At 36.7% G+C, this 27,833-nt stretch overlaps 1 protein-coding gene across 1 annotated transcript in view; it reads right to left on the bottom strand.

The window, feature by feature from the left end:
- Positions 1-27,833, bottom strand: part of LOC150104224 (MAP kinase-interacting serine/threonine-protein kinase 1-like) — a 136,654-nt gene that overhangs the window by 11,368 nt on the left and 97,453 nt on the right. The window contains exons 10-11 of the mRNA XM_090396237.1: positions 8,411-8,501; positions 517-725 (exon numbers count right to left, since the gene is read on the bottom strand). Of these exons, the coding sequence (XP_090252363.1) occupies positions 517-725; positions 8,411-8,501 (300 nt within the window). The remainder of the gene's footprint in view (positions 1-516; positions 726-8,410; positions 8,502-27,833) is intronic.

The following is a 27,833-nucleotide window of genomic DNA, read 5'->3' as shown; positions in this document are numbered from 1 at the left end:
TGCACTGCTCATTAAGATTAGGACCTGTACGAATTCAAACGCGGGGGAGATTAGCCACGACTGTATTTAAAACAAGTTCATTAAGGGTTTGAAATTGGGTATATTAATAGCTAAATTCCAGAATCATAGGTTAGTCTGGTTGTTAACTCTCTGACAAGGAGACTTCTCTTGTACAGGAAATAAAATGGCGCAGCTTTAATAAACAAATTTTTCTTAATTCTAAAAAGGAGTTAATTCCAGACTTGCATCCACAGAAATTTGGCTCAAACCTGAGTCATTCTCTTTGTTTGCTGAGATTTGCACACACATTCAATAGAAGGAGCAGCCACAGAAAGGATAGAATTTAGCTAAAGCAGACTGTAGTGGTAGAGGAGCTTAAGAAGGACAGAACACTATAAAAGCTAGAATTAAAGAAGTAATTAATAACAGGAGTTAAGACAAATATAATTAATAAGATAAATATATAACATTATGAACTTAAAAGCAGAAATATGATACCTGAAAATAGAAACTTACTTTCGAATGACACTTGGTGTTTCAAGTGGTGTTATAGGACCACCATGAGCAATCCATGGATGATTAAGTACCATTTCTGATGTATACCTTTGAGTTGCATCTTTGACGAGAAGATGCCGAATAAGGTCTTTGGCTTCCTCTGAGATAAAAGCCCATTCTCTTAATGGAAAATCATACACACCCTCCTGGATGCACATGAACAACATATCCTATAAATGAATAGAAATTTAATCATTAGAGACTGCTTACTTAATATACATAATGGAGAATGTCTATTACTATAAAAGGTCAAACATAAGGTTCCATTACCAGGAGTTAACTTGATATATTGTCAGTTTCCCTCTTTTTAAATCTGTATACTGTCAGTTTTAAAACTAAACTGGAAGTTATACCAGCAAGTTATGCTGATGGAACAAATATGAAAGTGCCAAGTCTCATTTAGTTTTTAGTAATCAAATTCCTATATGTATATTCTCAGGGGTGTACAGGAATTTCTGATAGTACTACCTGGAAAGATTATATAGTTATCATCCTATCAGCAATTTTCTCCAAATTAATCTGTTATTGGTCAGGACACAAATATTGTGACTCAGATCTTACATTCTGTTCATCTTTTAACTGATGCCATCTATTTGTTCTCCTAATATTTTGCAGAAGTGTCACATCTGTTACCTCTAGTCTTTGATCAAATCTATTATTTCTAAACCAGCTATCAGATCCACACTCTAAAATTGGTTGGTTTGAATATTGTTTCGTTTGCAGAAAGCTTAATGTTTTGACTAAGTTCTCTCATATTCCTCATAAAATTGTTTAGCGATCTATTTCCATATTTAAACTACCATCTTCAAAAAAAATTGTCTCTAAGAGTTGAAATGATTTATTTGTCTTACAGGTTCACCATTCAGGATGCAGATATTTTCACTCATATCTATTTTTACAGTGTCTTATTATCGCTGATTTTCATACTAACGAATCCTGTAGACTTGTACTAATTTATGTAAGAGTTATTTATGTGAGATTAACATCAATTTTGATATCAGGTTCAATGCAACTTTCCTTTGTAACAAGATCCATAATTGATTTAAAGCCAAACCATCTTCCTCTATCTCCTTCAATTCTAACTGCTGACTTATAACTCAAATATATACTATGTACATTAATCAAAATAATGCCTAATTTACACCATAAAATTGTAGTGTTCTGAGCGAAACGAAACTTAAATACAGATCCTTATTAAATTATAATGAAAGTTCACCTCTCTGGCCTCATCCTAGCTTCTTGTTCTAAATGTTTCCTTTACACAATTTTTCTAAGCCTTTTCTGAAGTGTGCTTACATAAATATCTTATCAGGAACACAGTAGGAGTAGGGATACCCCCCCCCCCCCGCCATCGACCTCTCAAACATTGTTTTACGACGGTGGTCTGAAAAGGTGTTGGCCTCGACCATAGATGGCAACACTATCGGCCAGATTTTTTTTTTCTAAGTTGGTACATCTGTCATAAACATCCATGTGAAACTGCAAATCATTCTATCAAGTAGTTTGTTTTATATAGCTGTCTGAAGCAAAAGTGTTGTCTGTATCCCTTGAAATGGATAAAATTGAGTATCGTGCGGTTATAAAATTCTTTGTGAAAGAAAATTTAACGGTAACAGAAATTCATTCGAAGTTCATAAAAGTTTATGGGCACTCTTCTCCTTTGTTTTCGACAATTAAGAAATGGACTGCTGAGTTCAAACATGGCCATACCAGCCTTAAAGATGATCCACGTAAAGGAAGTCCAAAAAGTGTAACAACACCATAAATCATTGATCAAGTGCCGATATGGTATTGGATGACCAGCGAGTCAAAGTGTGAAATTGCTGAGACTATAGGCATTTCAAAAGAACGTGTAAGATATAATTTGCATGAAGAATTGCAAATGAAAAAGCTTTGCTCAAGATGGGTGCAGCACTTGCTCACAGCAGATCAAAAACGCACTTGCATGAAAATCTCTGAACAGTGCTTGGAGCGTTTTAACAAGAATAAAACTGATTTTGTGCGTCGATTTATTACTATAGATGAGACTTGGATTCACTGTTACACACCAGAATCCAAAGAGCAGTCAAAACAGTGGACAGAAGCAGGTTCCATCAGCAGGAAAGGTCATGGCATGAGTGTTTGAGGATGCTAAAGGTATTTTGTTTATTAATTATCTTAGAAAGGGTAAAAAAATAACTGGGGAATATTATTCCAATCCTTTAACTATACTAGATGAAAAAATTCATGAGAAAAGACCCGGTTTGCAGATGAAAAAAAATCATCTTTCATCAGGACAATGCACCTGCCCACAAAAGTGTTTGAGCAATGGGAAAAATTAAGGGATCTGCACTATGAATTGTTGGAACATCCATCCTATTTCCCAGATTTGGCTCCCTCTGACTTCTATCTCTTCCCAAAACTAAAACTCTTTCTTGCTGGTCAGCGTTTTTCTTCGAATCAAGAAGCGATTGCAGCTGTAGAGGGGCATTTTGCAGATCTTACGGTAATTGGAATGTTAGAATTAATGTGATATTTGTGTAGCAGTAGAGGAAACGGGCTCGATCGACAGTGGTAGTTCAATTGAGGTCCATTGCACCTCAACGTGCATCGTGGTGGTGCAATGCAATAGAGGTCCTTCTTATTAGACATGGGGGGGGTATATATATATAGTACACAAAACAAAAAAAAAAATTAGTTATCTTTTTTAAAAAGATAACTAATCATGGTAATTCTCGTAGAAAAGCTTATACGTTGGTCATGCATTACTAAATCACTTAAGGAATTTACAACGTAGATAAAAATATAAATTAAACTACACCTTTAATAAATATTTCCGATATTTCGGCAACGTCACGTTGTCATCTTCAAAAGGAACTTGCATAAAAGGCACGTGCACGTAGGCATTACAACACAGTAACTGAGAACGAAGTGATGAAGCTATTTTTCTCCTAAAAGTCCTGATGGTGCCCCCTAGCAGGCTAAGGAGGTGTTCGACCGTTAAGCTGAAGGTCTGCTCATGTAAGCCTCCCAAATTTGGGGCAGTCTCATACAACCAAATTTGTTTGGAGAGTTTCTTAGGGCTGAGGCTGATACCATAAATAGTCTTTCGAATTTGTATTAGCTACGGTGTATTACTTTAGCTTTCTTCCACCATATTCTGTGGCCTGTATCCAGCACATGGTCTGCAAGACCAGAGTGGCTGTACTTGTGAAACTGGATGTAGTCCTTGTGTCCCAAAATTCTGATATTCACTGTCCTGCCTGTTTGGACAAAGTAAGACAGTTTACAGCTGCAAGGGACCTGGTATACACCAGGTAGGTCTTTAGTGGAGCAGATAAGGGATGCCAATTTTCTGTATGGTCTGTAACAGGTCGCCATGTTTTTTAAGATTTTGGTAATTTTTTTCCGAGGTGCCTCGGATGTAGGGAATGGTGATGGATTTAGAGAAATCCTTGTTGTGAAGAGAGGGAGGAGGCTGTGGTTTGTGGGTTTCAATATTTTTTGGATTTTTTCTTCGGGGGAGGGGGGGGCGCATTGGCTACCCCTCACGAGAAAGTGTTGAGGATGTAATTTAGTTCAGTGTTTAGGGCCTTGTCGTTAGAACAGATTAGTTTAGCCCTGTTGTATAGTGTTTTCACCACTCCATATTGTTGTGTGTGTGGGGGGGGGGGAGGGGTTGTTGGTGAATGTACCTGCCTGTATGGGTGGGTTTTCTATAGACTGAGAAAACCAAGGTTCCATCAGGCTGGCAGGGTGATTAGTGTGTCTAGGAAAGGGAGGCTGTTGTTTTCCTCTTTTTCCAGAGTGAACATGATTCTGGGATGTTGGTTATTTAAGTGTGTTAAGAAGGAGACGAGTGTATCAGAGTCATGTGGCCAAATAGCAAACACATCATCAACATAGCAAAGCTATATGGTTGGTTTCTGTGGAGTAGAGGCTAAGGCTTTTTCTTCAAAAGTCTCCATAAAGAAATTGGCCAAGGGTGAGGAGAGCGTTGAACCCATGGCTGTCCCCTATATTTGTTTGAAGAATTTTCCCTGCCAAATGAAATAGCCTGAGTTCATCGTGAACTGAAATAGGGCTGAGATATCGAGAGAAAATTTAGCTTGGATTAGTGCTAATGTTTCTTTGAGTGGGACATTTCTGAATAAGGAGGAATAGTCAAAGCTGACCATTATGTCAGTATGTTGGAGTGTAAGGTTTTCTATGCTGGCTTTGAAGTGGGCTAAGTTTTTTATGTGTGATGTTGCCAGTATAGTGTGTGAGCGCTTTGGCTAAATGTTTAGCTAATGTGTATGTGGGGGGAAATCAATGCCATCCACTATGGGACGTAATGACACATTTTCTTTATGTATTTTTGGGAGTCCATAAATATGGGGGGGGGTAATAGAGTTAAATGGTTTTAATCTGTTAGTAACTTCTACAGGCCAAGAAGTGACTTTCTTAAAGAGCCTGTGAAGTTTTCTGATATGTGAGTTGGTGGGATTGTATTCAATAGGGAGGTAAGCAGACCGGTCTAATAGAAGAGCATTAAGCTTACCTGTGTAGTCCTTTTGGTTAAGAATAAAGTTGCATTTCCATTATCTGCTTCGGTGATAACTATTTCTTTATTATTCCTCATTTCCTGCAGAGCTTTATATTCTTGTTGGATGTGTTGGTCTTTGGTGGTCTTGTTTTGGAGAGGACACAAGCTACATCCAGTCTTGCACTGTTGGCAATTTGATTCGGAAGGCGGCGAATTCTGCATTAGATCTGGATCATAATATCCTTACTAGGCATTTTTTTGGGAGCAATGGTGAAGTTGTGGCCACGTGAAAGCGTGTTGAGTGCTTCGGGCTTCAGGGTGACTGAAGAAAGATTGATTATGGTGTTGGTAGGAAGTTTTGGATTGACGGTAGAGTTCTTTTTTAATTTTTCGAATTTTTTGATCTGTGGAGCTTGTATTTTTTCAAATTTTTTGTCTGCTGTGGTAAACAAGACATCATGTAAAATTGACCAAAGTTCGTGATTTAAAGTGCAGAAAGCTCTTCTTCAAGAGCACCAATAGCTTTGTTAATGTCAGCTAAGAGAATCTGCGTGACAGTGATTTGTTGCCAAAGCAAAGCGTAGCTGGCTGGTTATAGATACGGAGAGCTTTTTGTGAAACAAAACGGTGCTTGAATTTTACACAATTTGGGATTACCTGAGTATCCTGGCAGCGTTTTAGGAACGTGAGACGATTTAATTGTCTAGATAACTTCAACTTCATTTTACAGTATTGGCGGGCATTCAGTGTGATGGCATCTCTCTGGATGATGGCATTTCTCTTAGACAAGCTTATACATTGGTTATGCATTACTAAATCAAGTCTCATAGTGGATGGCATTGATTCCCCCACATATAAATTAGCTAAACATTTAGCCAACGCGCTCACATACTAAACTGGCAACACACCATCACACATAAAAAACTCAGCCCACTTCAAAGCCAGCATAGAAAATCTTACACTCCAACATACTGACATAATGGTCAGCATCGACGTCTCCTCCTTATTCACAAATGTCTCACTCAAGGAAACTTTAGAGCTAATCCAAGCTAAATTTTCTCCTGATATCTTAGCCCTATTTCAGTTCACAACGAACTCAGGCTATTTCGTTTGGCAGGGAAAATTCTACAAACAAATATAGGGGACAGCCATGGGTTCACCACTCTCCCCACCCTTAGCCAATTTCTTTATGGAGACTTTTGAAGAAAACGCCTTAGCCTCTGCCCCACAAAAACCAACCATATGGCTTCGCTACGTTGATGATGTGTTCACTATTTGGCCACATGGCGCTGATACACTCCTCTCCTTCTTAACACACTTAAATAACCAACACCCAGAATCAAGTTCACTCTGGAAAAAGAAGAAAACAACAGCCTCCCTTTCCTAAATACACTAGTCACCTGCCAGCCTGATGGAACCTTGGTTTTCTCAGTCTATAGAAAACCCACCCATACAGGCAGGTACATTCACCAACAATCTCCCCCCCCCCCACAACAATATGAAGTGATGAAAACACTATATAACAGGGCTAAACTAATCTGTTCTAATGACAAGGCCCTAAACACTGAACTAAATCACATCCTCAACACTCTCTCAGCCAATGGCTACTCCCCCCCCCCCACAAAAAAAATCCAAAAAATATTGAAACCAACAACTCCCCCCCTTCAATAACAAGAATTACTCTAAATCCATCACCATTCCCTACATCTGAGGCACCTCGGAAAAAATTACCAAAATCTTAAAAAACATGACTCGACCTCCTGTTACAGACCATACAGAAAACTGGCATCCCTTATCTGCTCCACTAAAGACCAACCACTTCCCCTAGACCTACCTGGTGTATACCAGGTCCCTTGCAGCTGTAAATTGTCTTACTTTGGCCAAACAGGCCAAACAGGCAGGACAGCGAATATCAGAATTTCGGAACATAAGGACTACACCCGGTTTCACAAGTACGGCCACTCTGGTCTTACAGACCATGCGCTGGATACATGCCACAGAATACGGTGGAAGAAAGCTACAGTAATACATCATAGCTAATACAAATTCGAAGGACTATTTATGGTATCAGCCTCAGCCCTAAGAAACTCTCCAAACCTCAACAAATTTGGTTGTATGAGACTGCCCCAAATTTGGGATGCTTACATGAGCATACCTTCAGCCCAACGGTCAAGAACACCTCCTTAGCCTGCTAGGGGGCACCATCAGGACTTTTAGGAGAACAATAGCTTCATCACTTCAGTTACTGTGTTGTAATGCCTACGTGCATGTGCCTTTTTTGTAAGTTCCTTTTGAAGATGGCAACGTGACGTTGCTGAAATATCGAAAATATTCATTAAAGTGTAATTTAAGTTATATTACTATCTGCTTTGTCAATTTGTAAATAGTCCTTTGTCAAAGAAGGACTATTTATGGTATCAGCCTCAGCCCTAAGAAACTCTCCAAACCTCAACAAAGTTGGTTGTATGAGACTGCCCCAAATTTGGGATGCTTACATGAGCATACCTTCAGCCCAACGGTCAAGAACACCTCCTTAGCCTGCTAGGGGGCACCATCAGGACTTTTAGGAGAACAATAGCTTCATCACTTCAGTTACTGTGTTGTAATGCCTACGTGCATGTGCCTTTTTTGTAAGTTCCTTTTGAAGATGGCAACGTGACATTGCTGAAATATCGAAAATATTTATTAAAGTGTAATTTAAGTTATATTACTATCTACTTTGTCAATTCCTAAAGTGATTTAGTAATAACTAATTATGGTATAATAAACTTTTGTTTTTTATGGTATATTATTATATTCCTACTTTTTTTGTCTTTGTCCTTAGAAGTGTTTTTGACTATTTGCTTAAATTACATTTCTTTGTCTTCAATTGCACTGTTTTGACAGTCAGTTGAGCAGGAAGCAAGCTTATTACATTTCATCCTTACAAAAGACCCTTTGGATTTATTGATAATGAAATGGAACACTGAGTGCATCTAGGTTTAATCATGCTAATTTTATTTTGCTAATAAGATCCTGGTAACAATTCTAGAGAAACAGGTCATTCTATTTTAAAATAAGAGGATATGGAACATAACAAGAAGTTCTATTAATGATTACACCATCACAGAAACCTACAAAAACTATTTCAATTTGACATATTTAGGTCCAAGGTAAATTAATGACAGGTAACTGAAAGCAGTTTATCGTAGTAATATCTCTGACACAATAATATTTGAATTCACTCAGCCTCAGTTAGAAAATATTCCATGCAATCATCAGTGAAAAACAAAGTTCTGTATCTTGAAAATAAAAAGAAAATTAGGATTTTTTTTTTGCAAAAACATAGTATTAAAAAAAAACACAAACCTGGCAAGCCTGACAAAATTCTCCCCTTTCCCAGCCACAATCACTACCACAGCGTCCATAAAATGGAGGATAGCCGCATAATAAAATGTATCTGCAATGATCACATATAGCAATTAATATACACAAAGAGAGAGAGAGAGAAAGAGAACATATGCACGATATAAATTGTCACAAGAAATATCACATGCAGACAAGAAAATTCATTAATAAAGTACATAACCAAATATTTCAATCTAAGTAAATATTTAAGTGAATACTTAAAAATATAAAATTTGTCCATGCACATTAACAGAAACATATGCAATTATGGTGAATAAATCTAATTTACATAAATTTTATTTACTTTAGATGTTACTACTGGTAGAGAAGTTAATGCAATCATTTTTCAAAATTTGCCAAGAGTTTTGAATGGTGTATTCTTCTGTTTTGTTTTTAGAACTGCTCTGCTTTTACAATCAATTTTTGTTTTTGCCAGCAAATTATAATATGGTTCTGAACGCAACTTAATGAAATAAAGTTGCTCTTAAAAGGGATATTTTCCCAACTTTACCGTTCCAGATATTCGAATTTCACTAAACACTAACAGTTCAATTGTTATTTCTTGCTCAATCATCCATCGTTACATTAATGTGTGAGTTTATCTTTACTCACTTAAAGTATACTTCCTAAAAATCATTATTATACAGGCCCCTCCAGGTAATCAAGGAAGAGACCCAATCCAGGTCACAGAACAACTAAAATATCAGTTCTTTAAAAGCATTCACCAAGGCACTTGCAACATACATCACAAAGTCATTTCACCACATGAAAAGAACCTGAACCTCATGTGATGCTTCTTAACTGAGATTACTCAGTTTTTCAAGCCTACTATGAGATGTAAAATCTTATCTGTGAAAAATTGAAAAATCCCCTTACCAATCTCTATCACCTTTTGTTTACTACTCAAATTTTGAAGCCTACATTCACTCAGTGTTTCCTCATAACTTATGGGGATATAATGTTTATTTGCATCTGTTTCAACATTTCTTCTGAATACAGGTGACTATATCTGCACAAAGTAATCAAGATGCTTATCTAAGCATTATACAGTGAAAGAATAACTTCTTAATTACTAAAAGCTAGTGTACTTTTTAATATTGCAGGCATCTGATGTGATGAAAATTTCTCTTTAGAAAATTTCACCTAAACGAACTGCAATCATCCCAAGGTCTTGAGCTTGTATTAAAGATACCAAGTAATTTTATATAAACTTAGTTTTAATCCTATTTTCCAAGTAAGCAAACAGACAAGTCAAGTTTGTGTCTGCACGTAGTGCAAGTCTGAGGCAACTCGTGGTAAAGGTGGAGTAAGCTCTGATCACTTTCCTTAGAATTTTCCCCTAATGCAAAGCACATCCCCTTGTGGAGATGTATGATGCTATGCATTAAAGGCACTACCCAGACTGGTTTTGACCTTTATTGAGGTCTCGTCAGTGGGAGCCAGACCTAACTTGGTCTCTTTAATACATAATATACCCAAGTTAAAAAACTTTCTACATCTATCTCTCATCCTGAGATATTATTTAATAAGGTCAAAGCACCTTGTGGCAACTTGTTTAGGTAAAATTCATACGCTCTGTATTACTTCAACCTTGGCATTCTTAGGTCTGGCTCCCACTGACGAGAAATCAATAAAGGTTGAAACCGGTCTGAATAATAAACCTTGCCTTTAATGCATAGCATCATACATCTCTGCAAGGGGGGATGTGTGCTTTGCATTAGGGGAAAATTCTAAGGAAAGTGATCGGAGCTTACTTCACCTTTACCACGAGTTGCCTCAGACTTGCACTACGTGCAGGCACAAACTTGACTTGTCTGTTTGCTTACTTGGGAAATAGGATTAAAACCAAGTTTATATAAAATACTTGGTATCTTTAATACATAATATACCCAAGTTAAAAAACTTTCTATGTCTTGAGCTTGATTGACCACTTGTAGCAGATTATCATAATACCCTAATTGCAAATATCCTCATTCCAAAACACATGCCCTTGAATTCAGCAATATTAAGACAAGGGTATGTGTTTTGGACTGAGGATATTTGCTCACAGAATCAGTCTAAATTAGTTTGCAATAAGTCATATTGAAAACATCCCCTATCAGCCTTCCTAACTTAGCAGAAATGCATCAGCAAAAATAATTACATATTACTACTCAGATAAATTCCACTGTCATTAGCATAAAGTTAAATAACAATATGCCCAAGTACAGAACATTGTGGTACTTCAATGTTTACTTGGACCCTCACAATCAGCTGTTCATGTCACACGCCTTGTTTGCATACACATTCCTTTGAGTTTGTATAATCACCACCAGTGTGGAATCCATCAAATACCATGGCAAAAACTAAAAGTATTGTGGTATATTCATTCCCTTCTGCAGCCACTCTTATTATTAAAGATCAGCAAATTGCTAAAGCAAAATCTATCTTTTACAAAGCCATATTTGTTCTCTATAGAAAAGTAAGGTACTATCTACCCACCTCTGGATATAGATCTTAATCAGCCTTCTCAACATCTTAATGACAACTCCAGAGATACTGATTGGTCTATAAATGGTTGTCTTTGTGCTAGTCCTAGCTTTATATAATTTCATTATATAAGGAACAGGGCTTGTGTACTCTCAAGTTGAATAACCAAATCAAAGGCAGTGATAATTTTTTTGTGCATCCCTTCAACATACTTGCTAATATCTTATCTAATCCCACTGCTTTATGAATCAAACTCTTGCAATAGTTTTAATACCTTTAATTCATCTGCTTTTATCCCTTCAAAGTCAAGTAGTTCCAGCTCAGTATTCAGAAAGCTAATGGATCTGCTTCGAGAGTATACTTTACTACAGTAATCAATAACTCGGGTATTTCGAAATCTGAAGTATTTTGCCAGTTTTAGTCTTGTCTCATTAATACCAATTATTACAACTGAGAAGAGAAATTACAGTATTTCTGTAATTTCTCTTTTTCTGGGGATGTTCCAGTTGTTGACTTTTCAACATTTGCATGGTTCTCTGATGAAAACAGAATGGAGAGGAAAGTGGTACTTCATTCAAATGTCCCAATCTTCATAACATCTGATGTAGTAACATTATACTTGCATGTGGTTTAAAGCCAATACAGAGGACATTATTTGGCTATCCAAATCTAAAATTATCATCCCACAAGTATTTATTATAACATAGTGGTGGTTACTTGCTACACCAGACGTTAACCACAGGAAAACTCTACAGACCACAGAAATAGTTTGCTATAGTGTATAAAGGGGGACTTATTTCACCCACTATTCCCAGAAAACAAAATAAATGGTGGGAAATAGAACAAAACATAAGGAGTAACAGAACAAAGGAGTAAATTTTTCTGCTTTATGTATAGTTCTCTTTGAACTATACATAAAGTAGAAAAATGACAACAGAAAAAAGAACAATTGCAAACAATAATGGTGGACATATGAAAATAAAATCCAGCATTAGTGTTTATATTCCAAAATGTTGCGCTACCCTTAAATTAATGTTACTTATTGTCTGTTACTTAAATAAGTGACACTTAATGTGCACCATATTCAAGGTTATATTAAAGTAAATATTGCAAATCTAAATTTCCGCAATCAGATAACTTTATAATTAGCTACCTCCAATTCAAGATAAAAGGGTACAAGCAATGAACAGCTGGCCTGCATCAATTGATCTAAGGGCAAGGAGTGGCACAGTTGCTTTGTCCAAGTAGGAAGCCGAATTTTTGCATCAGCTGCACTACTCACTTTACCTCTTCCATTAAGCTGACTAATGCAAGCTACCTGTGCAAGATCCTTTTTAATATCTGAATCCTCATGACTTGTGCAAATTGAAACAGTTGCAACTTCATTCTGTTGCACTGTGCTATTCAGTGTAAATATCTTTGCCTCTAATCTTATAGGTTCTCCACAGGCCTATATATTAGGTGTTTCACTTTGCTGCATGCTCGAAAACCAATTTTCTTTAAATATCAGAATGGGAGAGGAAAGATTAGCAAAATAAGTATTCTCTGCCAGGTTGACAGGAAAAAGACCCAGAGGAAGACCAAGATATAGGTGGATTTATACAGTAAAAAGTGCCTTAGAAGACAGAAATATAAGATCTGATAATGTTGGAGTCTTAACAGGTAGCAGATTGATTTGGAGGAAAATTGTAGATAGGAAGTTAGTGGTGATGTTTTTCCATGTAATACTATCATATCCTGTACACCTCTCGAGGGTACATGCCAGCAATTTGATGATGATATATATATATATATATATATATCATCAATTTCCTGATATGTATCCTCAAACAGTGTTCAGGATACTATGATGGCTACATGATTATGTTTACCTTATTATTAATCTCCTATCAACAGTTTTCCTCTAAATTAGTCTATTACTTGTCAGCATTCCAATATTATATCTAACATTTCATTTTTCAAAGGCACTTCTGACTGGATCAATCCACCTAGACTTTGGGTCTTCCTGCCATCTGGACATCAAACACCTGTTTTGCTAACATTTCCAATCCCATTATGTTTAATGACCATATCACCTTAGATTAGTCCTGCTCACATATTATTGAATATAAACAATGTCTCGTTCCCTCGCATAATACCTTCATTTTTAATATGATTCTGCCATAGATACCATCTGTTTGGTTTGGTTTATAGTTTATTTGGCACAAAAACAACAAAGGTCATACTGTGCCATAGTAAAGGTTACAGCTATACATAAATGGTCAAAGAAAATTGTAAACAATATGCATGTACAAAAATTAAGTTGCACAATGCAACATCTGCATATAAACAAAATTACTGTAGAGGTCACAGCAACACACAAGATCAGTGCATAAATAGTCAAAAGTACAAATTAATAAACAAAATGCATGGACAAAAACCAAGCCTAGGAATGTAGTATCTACATATAGATAAAATACAGCAGTACATAAATAGTCAAAAAGGAATTATTATACAATATGCATGCATACAAATTAAGTTAAGCAATGCAGTATTTATATATAAACAAATTTACAATCAAATGTGTTTGCACAAATTAATTCTTTGTAAAAAGTTAAAAACATCATGCAATCTGCCTGAGTGTATATGGCTTGGCTAGATAGGTAAAACTTTCATTCCTCTCTCGTGTAGTGCTGGCAATCCACCAGAATATGACAAATAGTGAGACATGTATTGCATTTTTCACACACGTGGGAGGGACATCATCCCTCAGTAAATAAGAACGTGTAAGATGACCATGACCTATGTGGAGCCTAGCAAGAACAACTTCCTCTCTTCTCTTTATATGTTGACTAGAATGTCAATGCTTAATTCCAGGCTTAATGTCATATAATTTGTTAGTCAATGCTTCCTGCCATGATGACTGCCATCGAGCAATTAGCTTTCATCCTACAAACCATCTGTAGTCTGTATATGGTACTGTCAAACAGCACATGGAGAAAGAATGAGCTGATTTAGCAGCTGCAGCATCATTTCTCTTAATTCCAATGTGACTGGGAATCCAGTAGAACTGAACATCAAAATTATGGATTTTCATTTTGTATAACTCATATAGCACTAGATGTGGATTATACATAGGAGAGGAGAGGAGATAGCCTGTAAAGAGCTCAATGAGTCTGTATAAATTATACACTTTTGGTAGCAGTTTTCTTTTATATGCATAAGTGTAAGCTGAATGGGGCATGCAACTCTGCTGCATAATTGTTGCAATCAGGTGAGATCTGGTTGGAGATAATGTCAGGAAACACAGCAGCACAGCCAACAGATGTATCAGGTTCTTGAACCATCAGTATAGATGGGCATAGTGAGAAAGAGTGGGGCTGCTCTATGTGCATTAAACAATTGCAGGTAGACAGATGGAGTACAAACCTGTCATGGAGGGATACTGTTATGTTTAGTGTAAGCAATGTTGTCAACATTCATACCAACAGCTTGCAGTCTCTTTAACATGCATACTAAAAGGACATATGATAGTCTGAAGTGTGTGTGTGTGAGAGAGAGAGAGAGAGAGAGAGAGAGATGACCTTCCCAACACAGAGAAAACAGACTAGTCCATGTAGGATGATCTGGGAGAGACTATCTTTAGGATATAATTAAGAGACAACTGTTTCTGTCTAAGTGATAGAGCTAGTTCATTTGCTTCAACATAAAGACTGAGTGGGTGATGTGTGAAAGGCACCAGTAGCTATCCATATACCTATACCCTGATGATGGATGGAATCCAACTATCACAGGTTACTCTGTCTTGCAGAACCATAGACTTGAGACCCATAATCCAGCTTTGAACGTATAAGTGCATGATAGATGGAGCAATGAAGATCAATCAGCACTGAGTAGAGGATAGAGTGCAAAGGAGGTTCAACACTCTCTCTTGCACTTTTCTCTTAGTTGACGAATGTGTGCTAGAAATGTAAGTTTTCTGCAAAAGATCAGTCCTAAGAACTTGGCTTTGGTTGCTACTGGAATAATAGTTTGTCCCATTCTTAATTCAGGATCTGAGTGAAGATTACAATTTCGACAGAAGTGTATATATACACTTTTTTCTACTAAAAACCTGAACCTATCACTAAGAGTCCCCAGAGAGAGAGAGAGAGAGAGAGAGAGAGAGAGAGAGAGAGAGAGAGAGAATCAAGTGCTTGCTGAAGCTGTCTTTCAATTACCATCATTTTATGAGTGACAGTATAGAGCATTGCCTACAGTGGGAGAAAACTGTTCAGTGAATGAGTTACCTTAATAGCAAAAAATGTCCCACTTAAGACAGAACCTTAGAGAACACCCTGTTCTTGAAGGCAAACTTTCCAAGTCAGAGTGGGAAGTATGCAATCCCCAGGCTGAGTCAAACTTTTTTCCATGTCAAAGAAAACTGAAACAAGATGTTCTTGCTTCAGAAATGCATCTCTTATACAGGTTTCTAAATGAACCAAATGATCTAGAGTTGAACAATGTCTATGGAGGAACCACACTGTGTACTGGAGAGAAAATCGTTGCTTTCTAAATACCAGAGAGGTCTGGCATTAACAATTTTCTCTAGTATCTTACAAAGACAGTTGGTCAGAGCAATATGTCAATAATTATTTGCTTGTGTTGGATTCTTTCCTGGTTTTAGGATAACAATGACAACTGACTTATGAATGCAAATCCAAAAATTCTCACTCACTTATGAGTAAGAATCCGAAAACCCTTTATCTGCAAGTATTCTGTTGTATATTAAGAGAAAGAGATCCACAGAAGATGATGATAGATGTTTTATCATTTCATAATGAATATCATCAAGCCTTACTGCACTAGGGTGAGATAGTAGAAGAGCTTTTTAGTTCCTCCTTAACAAATGGCTGATTGTATGGCTCCCATTTGTAGAAAAATTTAGCCTTTCTTTCTTTCTCTTGCTACTCTTTCAGTATTAGGATATGAAGTTGTCACTGAGATTCTGACAAAATTTTCTCCCAAAGTGTCTGCAATAGCTTTGGGATCAGCAATAACACTTCCATTATGTTCTAAGGTAGACAAATGATGTGTTCTATATCTACATTTCGTTTTCTGGATTTTACCCATACAATTTTTGAACTGGTCATTTAATTAATTGATGCAGTAAATTGGATGCATGATTGTTTTTGACTCTGACATCTTACATAACGTGCTTTGGCTTGAGCATTCTTACAAGCAAGCTATTATGTTTGATGTGGTGGGGATATCTACAAAATATACCACATGCTCTATGTTGATCTTCTTGTGGATGTCTGGCATTCTGGGTTCTACCAAGGCTTTGGATACAGTGGAAATTGAGATGATGTCTTTGGGATGGAGGCTGTTGCTGTTGAACAATGTTATATACTTTAATGTTTCATTGATAGGCATTTGACTGACTGTATCAGCATTAAACTTTGCAAGATAATAAAAGTGTTCCAGTGCCTGGTCCATTTTCCATATGGCATCCATGTGGACGAATATGTTCCTGTGCAGACATTGTACAAAGAACAGGAAAGTGATCACTATATATTATTATTATTATTATTATTATTATTTGACACCTCCAGGAAGTCCAAAGACTCATCAAGGGAGAGTGTGCCAACAGCATCGAATGATTGGTCCCCTTCCAACTACTAACTGCGCTCAAACTTACTTAACTGAGCCATCAGTAGCAGAGGCTCTACCAATCGACCAACCTTTGAAAGAATGGAAGAGGAGCAGAATGTAAGCTCAATTGCAGAATATGAGCAGGTAGGCAAATAGAAGAAAGTATTGAGTCTATTATTCAAAAGGGAAAGGTCATTAATATTAATGACCTCAGCTATTAGCATTGGTGCTACCTAACAGAGTATCGTTACCAATGAAGTTGCGATTAAAAGCATGGGTTCAGGCAGTTGTAAGATAAAGTTATCAAGATCAATTTCATTTACCTCAACATTTGGTGGTAAATAAATTGAACATACTGTAATAAGAAATCCCACGGAGAGGCAAATCGCTACTGCTTCCAGAGTAGTATTAAGTTGGATATGGGTGCTTAAGGGTCAAAGCTGTATAACTGAGAGGAGACCTCCACACAGCCTTTAAAGAAATGCAGAGAAACGACCAGGGCTTCTGGCCTAATGTCCAATCCCTACCTTCTAGTGGTGCATCCTGTTGGGTATCTAGTTTGATACTGAACGAATGAGGATGCTTAAACCAAAATACAAAACGATGGTACAACATAACAATATTTCATGCCGGCTGGGGTGTCGCCCGGTTAAACAGGGCCACCGTTGTTTTTTCCAGGGAACCAGGGTGAACAGCGAAAAGTCAGCAACTGGAACAAATCTGAAAACACACCCCAACTGAACGTCACCAGAGTTAAAGATCAGTACTATCAACATAAGAAGCCTGAATGGCAAAGAAATTGAGCTAGATGAGGAATTAGATAAGTACCAGATCGACATAATAGGGGTGACTGAAACAAAAAAAGACAAAAACCGGTGAGATCTTTCTCAGCAATAAATACAAAATGTTAAATTCAGGAAATGACAATCAAGGAAAAGAAGGAGTAGCCATAGTATTCAACACAAAATACGAGGCTAATATTCTTGAATTGCAGGCAGTCTCGAGTAGAGTAATGTGGGCAAATATCAGAATGTGGAATTGGACAATGAGACTTATTTGTGCCTATGGTCCCACAGAAGTTTCTACTAAGGTAGAAGTGGAGGAATTTTTTCAGGCTTTAGAGAAAGCAACTGACACAATGAAAAAGGAAAAGTTGGTCCTTGTTGGGGATCTAAATAGCAGAGTAGGAAATGATTGTCAAATATACAAAATATTTTTGGAAAATTTGGAGAAAACAGCAAAGCTAATAATAATAGCAAATACTCGTTGGATTTCTGCTCAGGACATGGACTAGTTATTACTAACCCCATGTTTCAACATAAAAATGTGCACAAATTCTTATTTCTTGCCACTTCTCTCCTTGTGAATTTGTGCACATTTTTATGTTGGAACATGGTGTCAGTAATAACCAGTCCATGTCCTGAGCAGAAATCCAACAGGTACTTGCCATTATTATTAGCTTTGCACTTTTCTCCAAATTTTTCCAAAATATTTTTGTATGTCTCATAATCATTTCCTACTCTGCTATTTAGATCACCAACAAGGACCAAACTTTTCTTTTTCATTGTGTCAGTTGCTTTCTCTTAAAGCCTCAAAAAACTCCTCCACTTCTACTTTAGAACCTACTGTGGGACCATAGGCATAAATAAGTCTCATTGTCCAATTCCCCATTCTGATATCTGCCTGCATCACTCTACTTGAGTCTGCCTGCCATTCAAGAAGATCAACCTCGTATTTAGTGTTGAATACTATAGTACTCCTTCTTTTCCTTGATTGTGATTGCCTGAATATAACATTTTGTATTTATTGCTCAGAAAGATCTCCAGTTTTTGTCTTTTTTGTTTCAGTCACCCCTATTATGTCGATCTGGTACTTATCTAATTCCTCAGCTAGCTCAATTTCTTTGCCATTCAGGCTTCTTATGTTGATAGTACCGATCTTTAACTCTGGTATTGTTAAGTTGGGGTTTGCTTCAGATTTTTTCCAGTAGCTGACTTTTTGCTGTTTGCCCTGGTTCCCCTGGCAAAAACAACGGTGGCCTTGTTTAACTGGGTGACGCCACAGCCCGCATGGAATTCTTCATATTGTACCATCATTTTGTATTTTGGTTTAAGCCAATAAGAATACAATTTGGGCGGCTAAATCCCAAATTGCCAGCCCATCCTTGTTCATTCAGTATCCAGGTAGATACCTAACAGGGTGCATCATGAGAAGGTGAGGACATTAGATCAGAAGCCCTGGTCGGTTCTCCGCATTCCTTTAAAGGCTATGTGGAGGTCTCTCAGTTATACAGCTTAGACCGTTAAGCATCCCAACAGAAAACATGTTTATATTTACTATTGTATATAAATAAAACAGAAATGCAAAATAAAACCAACTCTTCATCTTTCTTTTAACCTCCATTTCATATTTCTTTGAATCTTATGGATTTTAATGACTTCATTTTGCCATATTCATTGGGGCTTTCACTACTGCTAGGCATCTTAACTTTTTTTAATTTTTTTTTTTCATCATCATCAAATTCCTGCCATGTACCCTCAAGGGGTGTACAGGATATGACAGTACTACATGAAAAAATTACATCATTACTAACTTCCTATCTACAATTTTCCTCCAAATTAGTCGGTTACTTGTCAAGACTCCAACATTATCAGATCTTATATTTCTATCGTCTAAGGCACTTTGTACCATATCAATCCACCTATATCTTGGTCTTCCTTTGGGTCGTTTTCCTGCCAACTTGGCAGAGAACACTTGTTTTGCTAATCTTTTTTCTCCCATTCTATTTAAATGACCATACCACCTGAGATTAGCTCTGCTAATGCATTCCTGGATGCTGACAATGTCAAGTTCTTTCCTAATATCCTCATTTTTAATATGATATTGCCATTGATGCCATCTGTTCACGCCTATAATCTTTCTCAGGACTCTCATATCTGCGGTCTCTAGTCTTTGGTCAAGTGCTTTACTTCTGACCCAGCTCTCAGATCCATAAGTTAACTGGTTTGAACACTGTCTTGTATACAGCTAATTTAGTGTTACGACTAATTTCTCTCTTATTCCATATGAATTTATTCAATTGACTTCCCACCATACCAGCTTTGCTGATTCTGTTGTCTATTTCTATATTTAATTTACCATCTTCAGTAAAAATCGTGCCTAAGGAGCTGAAATGTTTTACTTGTTCCACAGGTTTTCCATTCACAACACAGTTGACATTTTCAATGATTCTGCCTATTGTCTTTGTCTTTTTATTGCTGACCTTCATACCATATCTATTACAACAGCAACTGAATTTAGTCAAAGAATCTTGCAGACTTGTAGCAGATTCATTTAGAAGTATAACATCATCCGCATAAAGCAAAGAGCTGACATTAACATCTCCAATTTTGATATCAGGTTTAATACTACTTTCCTTCATAATGATCCATATAGATAATGAATAACAGAGGGGATAATGTACATCCTTGTCTCACACCAGATTTAACATTAAACCATCTTCCTGTACTTTGTTCAATTCTAACTGCTGACTTACAACTCAAATACAGACTAAGTATTGCTTGATATAATGCCCCATTGACACCATATAACTGCAGCGTATTGAATAGCTTCTCTCTTGGCACCTTGTCATATGCCTTTTCCAAATCGACAAAACTTAAATACAGATCTTTGTTATATTCCCATGCTTTCTCGACTATTTGTCGTAAAGTGAAGATCTGATCCTGACAACCCTCTATTTGGCCTAAATGCAGCTTGTTCTTCACCAAGCTTTTCTTCCACAATTCTTCTCAACCGTTTCTCAAGTATACTTGCATAGATCTTGCCAGGAACACTCAGTAGGGAAATACCTCTGTAATTCTCACATGCAGTTTTATTTCCTTTTTTATATATGGGTACTATGAGAACTCTACTCCAATCATCGGGAATTCGGCCCTCTGTCCAGGCTTCCTGAACTATGCAGTGCAGCCACTGTAAGACTTTTATACCACCATACTTCAGCATTTCTGGTCGAATATCATCTATTCCTGCTGCCTTTCCACATTTCAAGCCTTTGATGGCTTTTTCTACTTCAAGTATGGATATGTATTCCTGACTGCATGCCTGGTCAGTGTTTTTTATCACTGTGCTGTCATCACTGCTTGTTTCATTTAGCAGTTTTTCAAAGTAATTACTCCATACTTCAAGGATATCTTTTTCTCCTGTTTTCATGTCACCTTTATCATCTCTAACTCCTTTTACAGCACTCTTTCCTCCATTCCAAAGCTTCTTCAACAACCTCCAGAATATTTTGCCACCTTCTTGATATTTATTTTCTATATTCTTGCCAAAGTCCTCCCATGAGTTTTGTTTAGCTAGTTTTACACACTGTTTAGCTTTCTTACATTTGTCTCTGTATTCTGTAAGAGTAAAAGCTGACTTATTTGCCAGGAACTTTTGATATGCTTTCTTCTTTTCCTTCACTGCCTCTTTAACTTCCTGTGTCCACCAGGGAGTTCTGATTTTTTTATCCTTGCACACAACCTCACCATTCAGTTTGCCACTGAATCTCCAAGGTTTGATTCCTGTTCTAAAACTCTTTCATTTTCTTTTCAATAATCTTTCTGTATTTTAGTCTACAGTTCACATCTGAGAGCTGCTCAACTTTTATTCGCTTTAAAACTTTCTTACATGTTATTCTTTTCAATATGAAATTCAATTTTATCCTGCTCAAGACTAAATAGTGATCACTTCCAATTTCAAATCCTCTGTACACTCTGGTGTCCTGTACCAGGGAGAAAACATCACTATCAACAATAACATAGTCAATGAGACTTTTCTTATTCCTAGCCTCTTCTCTCCATGTGAATTTGTGCACATTTTTATGTTGGAACATGGTGTTAGTAATAACCAGTCCATGTCCTGAGCAGAAATCCAACAGATATTTGCCATTATTATTAGCTTTACTCTTTTCTCAAAAATTTCCGAAAATATTTTTGTATGTCTCACAATCATTTCCTACTCTGCTATTTAGATCCCCAACAAGGACCAACTTTTCCTTTTTCATTGTGTCAGTTGCTTTTTCTAAAGCGTCAAAAAATTCCTCCACTTCTACCTTAGTAGAACCTTCTGTGGGACCATAGGCACAAATAAGTCTCATTGTCCAGTTCCCCATTCTCATATTTGCCCACATTACTCTACTTGAGACTGACTGCCATTCAAGAAGATTAGCCTCGTATTTTGTGTTGAATACTATGGCTACTCCTTCTTTTCCTTGATTGTCATTGCCTGAATATAACATTTTGTATTTATTGCTCAGAAAGATCTCACCAGTTTTGGTCTTTTTTGTTTCAGTCACCCCTATTATGTCGATCTGGTACTTATCTAATTCCTCAGCTAGCTCCATTTCTTTGCAATTCAGGCTTCTTACGTTGATAGTACCGATCTTTAACTCTGGTGATGTTGAGTTGGAGTTTGTTTTCAGATTTGTTCCAGTAGCTGACTTTTTGCTGTTCGCCCTAGTTCCCTGGTGAAACAATGGGGGCCTTGTTTAACCGGGCGACGCCCCAGCCGGCATGAAAATTTGTCATGTTGTACCATCATTTTTTATTTTGGTTTAACCAATAAGGATACAATTTGGTCGGCCAAATCCCAAATTGCCAGCCCATCCTCGTTCGTTCAGTATCCAAGTAGATACCCAACAGGGTGTACCACGAGAAGGTGAGGATTGGATATTAGGTCAGAAGTCCTGGTCGGTTCTCCGCATTCCCTTACAGGCCATGTGGAGGTCTCCTCTCAGTTATACAGCTTTAACCCTTAAGCACCGAAAAAAAAAAATTTTTTTTTTTTTTTTTTACTTGACAAATATGCAAGACTTTATGCACACTTTATTATGAACCGAGGTTTAATTCACCTATAATAATGCCAATGAAAATCATAATTGAAATAGTAAACTTATTTACACATTAAATTCACTGTATGGCTAAATGAGAACTGGCAGGACATGCAAGTTTGTATTCCTTCAATGATCCACATGGTAGGCTTGAATCACTTAGCAACAGAGAACCCACAGAAAATTTCCTAAATGCTCAATCCACACAATTTTTTCTATTTTTACTTCAGGGATAAAAAAAAAAATAAATAAATAAAACAAAAACACCATTATTTAAGTTTTCCTCTTTACAGCCAAACTAGCATCATTCTGAAGTTATAAAGTGAAGCCCTCGGTATATACAAATACTACAGTCACAAGAGTATCACAATACTGGAAGTACACATACTGGCGACTGAATTAGAAATGTTTATTTAATACCATGTTGGACCTCGTTTAGCTTGAATTACAGCATATATGTGCCAGTCTGGTTGGCCGAGTGGTTAGCATATTTGCTCTCCAACCAAGAAGCTGCAAGTTCGAATCTCACTATGCCCCTGGTGAGATTCGATTCAAATATACTGCTTTAACCTATGTCCTAGCACAGTATAACCCTTGATGTCTTTGCGCCATAAAAATAACAAACTAATGAACAGCACATATGCAGTTTGGCATATTCCCCACAGTGTTGGATTGCAACTACATGCACAACATACCAGGCATTCACTAGACAGTCCTTTAACTGGCTCAGATTTGATGGAAGAGGACTTTGTCCAAATCTGTTTTTCTAACATGTTCCATACATACATAATGGGGTTCAAATCCAGGCTTTGTGGTAGCCAGAAAAGATGACAGACGTCACTGAACAATTCTTGCACAATGAGCAGTAGCATTGTCATCCATGAATAACCATTACCTGCTAGATAAAAAGTCAACATTGCAGAATGGACTTGATTGGCAACAAAGTTCAGATATTTCTTGGAGGACACCCAACCCTCCAGCAATATCAGGACATGTTCTGTACCAACAGAAAATGTTCCATATCATGATACAATCTCCAGAACCTTGAGTTTTGCGTTTACAAGGCAAGATGGGTTCACTGCTTCATGGGGCTCCACCAAACTTTCTGCCCACCATCGGTACAGAACAAGGTGTACCATGACTAATCGCACCATGTGACTTTTTTCCAATCTTGTTTAAGCCCCCTCATTCATCCATTTTATATCTACTTTATTCAGCTTTTTGACCTTCAGAATACATTCACACATTGATGCTGTTAAAATATTTCTTTGTCAGGTCCCAAGCAGCATATATTTCCTTACCACTCAGCTCCTCATTTCATTCTATAGCTCCAAGCTGTCTCCTAAGCTTATGATCAAGTGCTTTATTTCTAACTCAACTCTCAGATCATAACATAAAACTTATTTGAATACAGCCTTGTATACTGCTAGTTTAGTGTTTTGGCTAATTTCTCTTTTAAACCATGCAAAGTTATTCACCTGGCTCCTCACCATACTTTACTTATTCTGTTATCTATTTCCAAATTTAATTTGCTAAAAACTGTACCTAAATAGCTGAAATATTTTACTTGTTCTGTAAGTTCTACATTGAACGTGCAGCTGAAGTTTTCTATGTTCTTGCTGGTTTTTCACAATTTTTGGTCTTTTTATTGCTAATTTTCATGCCAAATTTGTTAATCTCTTATGCAATTAGAGAATCTTGGAGACTTGTGCTAGATGTGTTTAGGAGTATATCATCTGCATAAAGCAAAGATGCTAAGTTTGGCATCTCCAATTCTAATATCAAAACTAATACAATTTTTCTTTAATGTGATCCATATAGATGATCAATAAGAGTGGAGATAATGTGCATCCTTGTCTTACACCTAATTTTACACCAAATTATCTTACTGTATTTTCTTCAATTCGAATTACCAACTTACAAGTTAAATATAAACAATGCATTGCTCTGTATAATGTCCCATTTATCCCATATAATTGCAACATGTTGAAAATGCTTTTCTTTTAGCACCTCTGTGTATGCCTTTTTCCAGATTTACAAAACTAAAGTACAAATCCTTGTTATATTACATGATTTCTCAACTATTTGTTATAAGTGAAAATCTGATCTTGACAGCCAATATTTAGCCTGAACACAGTGCATGCTGTTCTCTCAAGATTCTCTTCCAAAATTTTTCTCAGTATCTTTTCAAGTATGCTTGCATAAATCTTACCTGTCCCTATTTGCATATGGTTGCAGAGCACGTAACTACTTAGCTAACTGCGCGGACAATTCTAGCTGATTGGAGTAGATCTGTCATAGTGTGTGTGTGTGTGTGGCATGACTGGTTTACTTGGTGGAGTGACATGTTTTTTAAAAATTAAATGACTGGATACTGAGGGATAAAAGTAAAATATAATTTATTAGCACAACTATTTTCGTCTTTTAACAGACTTCTTCAGGTGCATAAAAAAAGGAAAACCAAGCAAAAAACTTGAAGGAATAAACTCTAAGCAAATAAAGCGTTAGCATACAGTGTCCAGTATTAAAGCATTGGCGTTTGGACATTTGAAACTGTTCCCTGGATAACCTCATTGTTGGGTGTGCACATGTGTTCAGAATCTTGTGAATCTAGTCAAAGTTGGATAGCAGCACAATGATAGTCTGATAGGTTATAATAACTAAGGTTGTTATTAAGATGTATAGGATTAAGGATGATTTCTTTAGATTCCATTATCCTTCTTTCTAGTTCATCATAGCAACGAAAGATATTATTTGATCTGTTCCATAGAACTGAATGGAGGAGGTTTTCTTCATTAGTGTTAGCAGAAAACAGAAATTGTGCTCGCTCCCTTCTTTATGAAGAGCAGATTAACAAAGAGCTTAAATTTCTTTGTACTACTTTCCAACAGAATGGTTATTCCAAGAAAACAATTAATAAATTACTTTAAATCCTCTCCCATGCCATAGTGATAAAAGTATAAATGACAATAGTATAAAAGGTCATATTTCTCCACCATATATCAGCACTGTTTCACCCAAATTGGCCAAAGTTCTTAAGAAATACAACATCAAGATGTTATTCACCCCCCTTCCTAAACTCCGTTCCTTACTGAGCCGACCCAAACCAAGGTATGACAACCTTAAATATCCTGGCGTCTACCAGATCTGGTGTAATTATGATAAACCATATTTTGGTCAGACTTAGAAGTCCATTGAGTTACATATTGAAGAACACAAGAGGGTCGTTACATATAGCAGAACATTGGCTAGTGCTCTGTCAAACCACGTTCTGTTTTCTTACTAACACTAATGAAGAAAACCTCCTCCATTCAGTTCTATGGGACAGATCAAGTATCTTTCATTGCTATGATGAACTAGAATGAAGGATAATGGAATCTAAAGAAATCATCCTTAATCCTATACATCTTAATAACAACCTTAGTTATAACCTATCAGACTGTCGTTGTGCTGCTATCCAACTTTGGCGTTCACGAGATTCTGAACGCATGTGTACGCTCAACAATGAGGTTATCCAGAGAACAGTTTTAAATGTCCAAATGCCAATGCTTTAATACTGAACTGTGTATGCTAACGCTTTGTTTGTTTAGAGTTTATTCCTTCAAGTTTATTGCTTGGTTTTCTCTTTTTTTTTTTTATGCACCTGAAGAAGTCTGTTAAAAGACGAAACTAGTTGTGCTAATAAACTATATTTTACTTTTATCCCTTGGTATCCAGTCATTTAATTTAAAAAAAAAAAAACATATATAAAGGAATAAAGCTGAATGTGAGAAATACAGAAGAATTTCTCTACTAACTGTTCCAGGGAAACTATGCCTGGGAAAGGAGTGTCCTGTGTTCGATTCTCGTAGCTGATGTGAGGAGCTAAAAAAAAAGACGCAAGGATGAAAACCCCCAGTTATCTGGAGTTTTTCCTCCCGCAAAGCAAGCAAACCAGCCTTAAGAACACAATAATGCTTCACAGATAATTACACATAGTTGAGAGCGTGTGTATGGGGGGGGGGGGGTAACGACCCCACCTCGTAGTGAGTTATGAAATAAAAATGGGAGGCCAGGGCTCTACATGAGGCTGTAGTGCTAAAGAAGAAGAATGCCAATTATGTCCACATAGTTCTTCTGCAAGTTTGACTTCCTTTCCATTAATACTCCTTATATCAATGGTTCCTATCATCAATTATTCTGATGTTGGATTTGTTCTTCTTCTAGATGACGAGTTTGTATATATGTATATAAACAAATAAAGTTAAATTATATTAAAACAAAACTACAGTGACCTTTCTATTCACTCTCTCACACACACTTATAACCTTAAAACTTTAGATCAAATCTATTCTAGCATTAATTACAAAATGTCTGCAGAGGTAGAAATTAACATATTTCAGTCTTAATCAAACAGACAACAGAAGAAACTCATTCCTCATTAATCCTTCAGTTCTCTAAGGGAAACAGCAGCAACAAATTTCTTTGCTCACAATAACACTAGAAAATGACAACTCATAACTATATCTTCACACATGCCTTACTGCAAGCATATTATGTTTCTATTTAAAAAAGGTACCAAAAACATTAAGTTTATTTCAGAAGCTTGAACTATCCAGTAATGAAATAGAAATACAACTATTTTGGCACGTTTGTGATTTTACTTGACAGCTGAGTTCCAGTGTTCCATAAACAGAGAGGACCCCCCCCCCCTCCAGCACCACATCTTTAATGACAAACAAATTCTGAACAGCAAAGATACATTAACTTCTCAGTAAGGATTCCAGAGAAAATCATTCATTCATTCCTACAAAACTCCCTTTCCTTCTTCTATATCAGTTTCTCTTCGCAACATATCTCTCTGACTACTCTTTCTCTTGCATGCATCAGTTGTTCGCTTCATATCACAGTAGCATATACTGTATTCTCAGTGACTTGCAAGAGCATTAACAATATCAATGCCACAACATATGGGTATCACAAACAAGGAGGAATAATTCAGTAATGGCAAGATACAAGACGATGCCTCTTTTCTATACTTAATATCTGTTTCAAATGGTCAGCATAAGAAACATCTACAAATATGTTAATTCTAACATGGTATGTATATCTTGCCAATCCTTCTTGTTGCTATGAAGTAGCAAACTATTTCCATTGATGACAAACAGTAAGGCATAGCCACGCTTATGGCCTTGCTAGTATCTATTAATAACAAAATACAAGTGCTGCTAAATTGTTAATCTTACAAATAGAATATCATTTTGACAAAGAGAATCTTATCGATATAATATCTTTACACATCTTTTATTCCAATTTTAATTAACTAAACTAACCTTAAAATCATGTAAAGATATTTAAATATACTATACGGTTGAATGACTGCCTAAGTTATTTTTGATTTGAATGGTATAGTAAATACATATCTAGTTCATTATTAATTACACCAATACATGT

This window comes from Typopeltis vanoorti, chromosome 8 (assembly GCF_054136105.1).
Source record: "Typopeltis vanoorti isolate ZY-2024b chromosome 8, IOZ_Tvanoo_1.0, whole genome shotgun sequence".
NCBI lineage: Eukaryota > Metazoa > Arthropoda > Arachnida > Uropygi > Thelyphonidae > Typopeltis > Typopeltis vanoorti.
This window is presented reverse-complemented; position numbering and strand designations above follow the sequence as displayed.